The sequence below is a fragment of the Orycteropus afer genome, unplaced genomic scaffold (assembly GCF_000298275.1).
Source record: "Orycteropus afer afer isolate SDZICR_OR568_19922 unplaced genomic scaffold, OryAfe1.0 scaffold01167, whole genome shotgun sequence".
NCBI lineage: Eukaryota > Metazoa > Chordata > Mammalia > Tubulidentata > Orycteropodidae > Orycteropus > Orycteropus afer.
Genome location: NW_006922754.1, coordinates 36,099 through 38,675, shown reverse-complemented (window position 1 = coordinate 38,675; position 2,577 = coordinate 36,099). Strand labels below are relative to the sequence as shown.

General features: G+C 35.0%; 1 protein-coding gene across 1 annotated transcript; it reads right to left on the bottom strand.

The window, feature by feature from the left end:
* Nucleotides 1–328: 328 nt before the first annotated feature.
* LOC103212938 (olfactory receptor 14I1-like) lies at nt 329–1,288 on the bottom strand. Its single transcript, XM_007958850.1, has one exon. It carries the CDS (start codon nt 1,286–1,288, stop codon nt 329–331), a length of 960 nt encoding a protein of 319 aa, XP_007957041.1.
* Nucleotides 1,289–2,577: the final 1,289 nt, after the last annotated feature.

Sequence of the window (2,577 nt, the reverse complement as noted above, 5' to 3'; positions counted from 1 at the left end):
TTAAAAAAAAAAAAATTCTGGTGGTCTCTGCCCACCCACAGGCGACTGAGAAGAAATTCCCAGTAATCTATTTCTGAGGCACTAAATTACACTTCTACTCTGATACACATAGAGTATCCATGAGTTAGATTTGACTGTTATGGCAACTGTTTTTTTGTTTCTATATCTGTTTCTTTTGAAAAACAAAGACAGAAATACATAGTTGATGATCACATATACAAGAAAAAAAAAAAAACACAGAACTAAGTACTAGATATTTTACAGGGAGAGATTCAAATTTAAGAATATAAAGCAAATATAAATGAAACTTAGTTATTATTTCCTTATATTAAAGTATTTTAATCATTAAAACCCTTCTTGGGAACTCACAGTGTCTTCTGTACATTCTGCCTAGAGCACTGTTAATCTCCATGTTCCGCAGACTATAGATGAGGGGATTTAGAAATGGGGGCAGCATGTTGTAGAACACGGCTGTCAGAAGATTTTTAAGAGATGCTTTATTTGCAATAGGACCTAAGGCAGCAACTACCACAGAAATGACAAACAAAAATAGAATTGCCAGCTGTGGGGTACAGGTTGATAAGGCTTTGTTACGAGCTTCCACAGAGCGGATCTTAAGTACATTTGAAAATATTTTAATATATGACATAAGCATGAAGGCAAAACATATTAGCACTATGCCAGCACTTACAGCTAGGAGCACAGATTCAGAAAACTGAACATCTGAAGATGATATCCTGAAAATTTGAGGTACTTCACAGAAATATTGATGGATCTCATTGGATTTTGTGAAGTGAAGCCTGAACATGGTGACTGTATGGATGGTGGAATAGAGCAGCCCAGTGGCCCAAGAGCCCCCTGCTGCCTGTGCACACATTTGTGGGGTGACAATGAGTCCATAGTGCAGGGGATGACAGATGGCAACATAGCGGTCATATGACATCACCACAAGAAAAGCAAGCTCTATAGCCGTCAATAAAATATTCAGGAAAATCTGAGCAGCACATTCAGTGAGTGAGATTGATTTTTTACCTGTCAGGGAATTCACAATGGATTTGGGAACACTAACTGAAATAGAGCAAAGATCTATGAAAGATAAATTGCCTATGAAGAAATACATTGGGAAGTGAAGATGTGGGTCTGTCACAATGACTATAATTGTCATAAGATTTCCAGCCAGTGCTCCCAGATAGATCACTAAGAACAGCAGACCTTGTAAGACTTGAAACTCCCGGGAACTTGAGATATCCATGAGGAAGAATTCTGTGATGATAGTGAGGTTCTCCATTTTTTGCTAAAATCCTGCAGTCTCCCTAGAATCAAAAGATATAGTGGTAAAATAATGATAAAACCAAAATTCAGAGAATCAAAATGCCAGCAAAGAAAATGCACCCACTATGGCATCTAACCAAGGGGTCAGGATAGATGAAATCAATGTGTACACATTTTTATTTGAACTTTGCCTCAACACTACTACATGAATAGGGTTAGACAATTTAAGGCATAAAAGAATTTAACATGAAATAAAGAAGCAAGAACATCTAAAGGTAATGATTCACATTTATACTATTTTTGAATATGAATTTTAAACTCTCCCTAGACACAACTTGCAATTATTTTCTCATTGTGTTCAATATCAAGTAACCATCTCTTAATTTTTGGAAAGAGATGTTCAGTGTCAGGATGCTTAATCTGGCCACTCCTCAGCTCTTAGTTATTCTCTTCCTGAATCAGGGAAGCAGAATGGCTTCTGATCTCCTATTTCTGGGGTCAACTGACCTGGATCATGTGTCTATGACAAAGTTAATTAATGGCTATGAGTTTCTCCTAAGAATGATTTTAAAGTACATAGAATTACAAAGGTTATAGTCTTTCACTTCACCACTTTTGTTTGTTTCTTTATAATACATGTATATGGTCTTTGTTATTTGCAAAATTATCTACAAAAGGTTTGATTTGATTCAGAATCTCTTCAGTGTCATTTTTCTGTGAATAGTGTGTGCCCTGAAGGCTCTAGCTGCCATTCTTCTTTGCCTCCTCACCTTCACATAGCACATAAGAAAAAAAAAAAGTCTTATCTGAGCCTACTCTTTCACAAAGCAGCCTTCTTTCTGTCAGGCATACATTCCGGAATCACATTCTGTCCATAGCTCTCTCTATGTGCTTCTATAACTTTGGGTGAAAACTTTCATTCAAAAATAACCAATAAACTTCAACTTATTTGTTTGTTCATGTCCTAAAGAATTTAAAACCATAAAGAAATCCTGTTCTGAAGTTAATTAGCCTTCAATGTGAAAATTAATCATTGTTGAGTGGTCTAATTTCGGTATTATTTCGATTTCATCTGTGGACCACCTAAAATCCAGGAGTTATAACATTAAAAATGTTAACATTTGTACTTTTAATATTTTATTTAAATATAACCCAAAATAGTTTATAATTTTTCTCCCATCTTATGTGATTTATAATAACAACAATAATTGTTATGTTGTTTTCCTTACATTTACATGATTTTCTTTGCTTGTGCAAAATATTTTATGCTCTTTTTCTGTAATAAGCCTTTGGTATTGTGTGATT

Excerpts from the sequence above, each read along its gene's own strand:
- LOC103212938 (XM_007958850.1), bottom strand. The coding sequence starts at position 1,288 with ATGGAGAACCTCACTATCATCACAGAATTCTTCCTCATGGATATCTCA.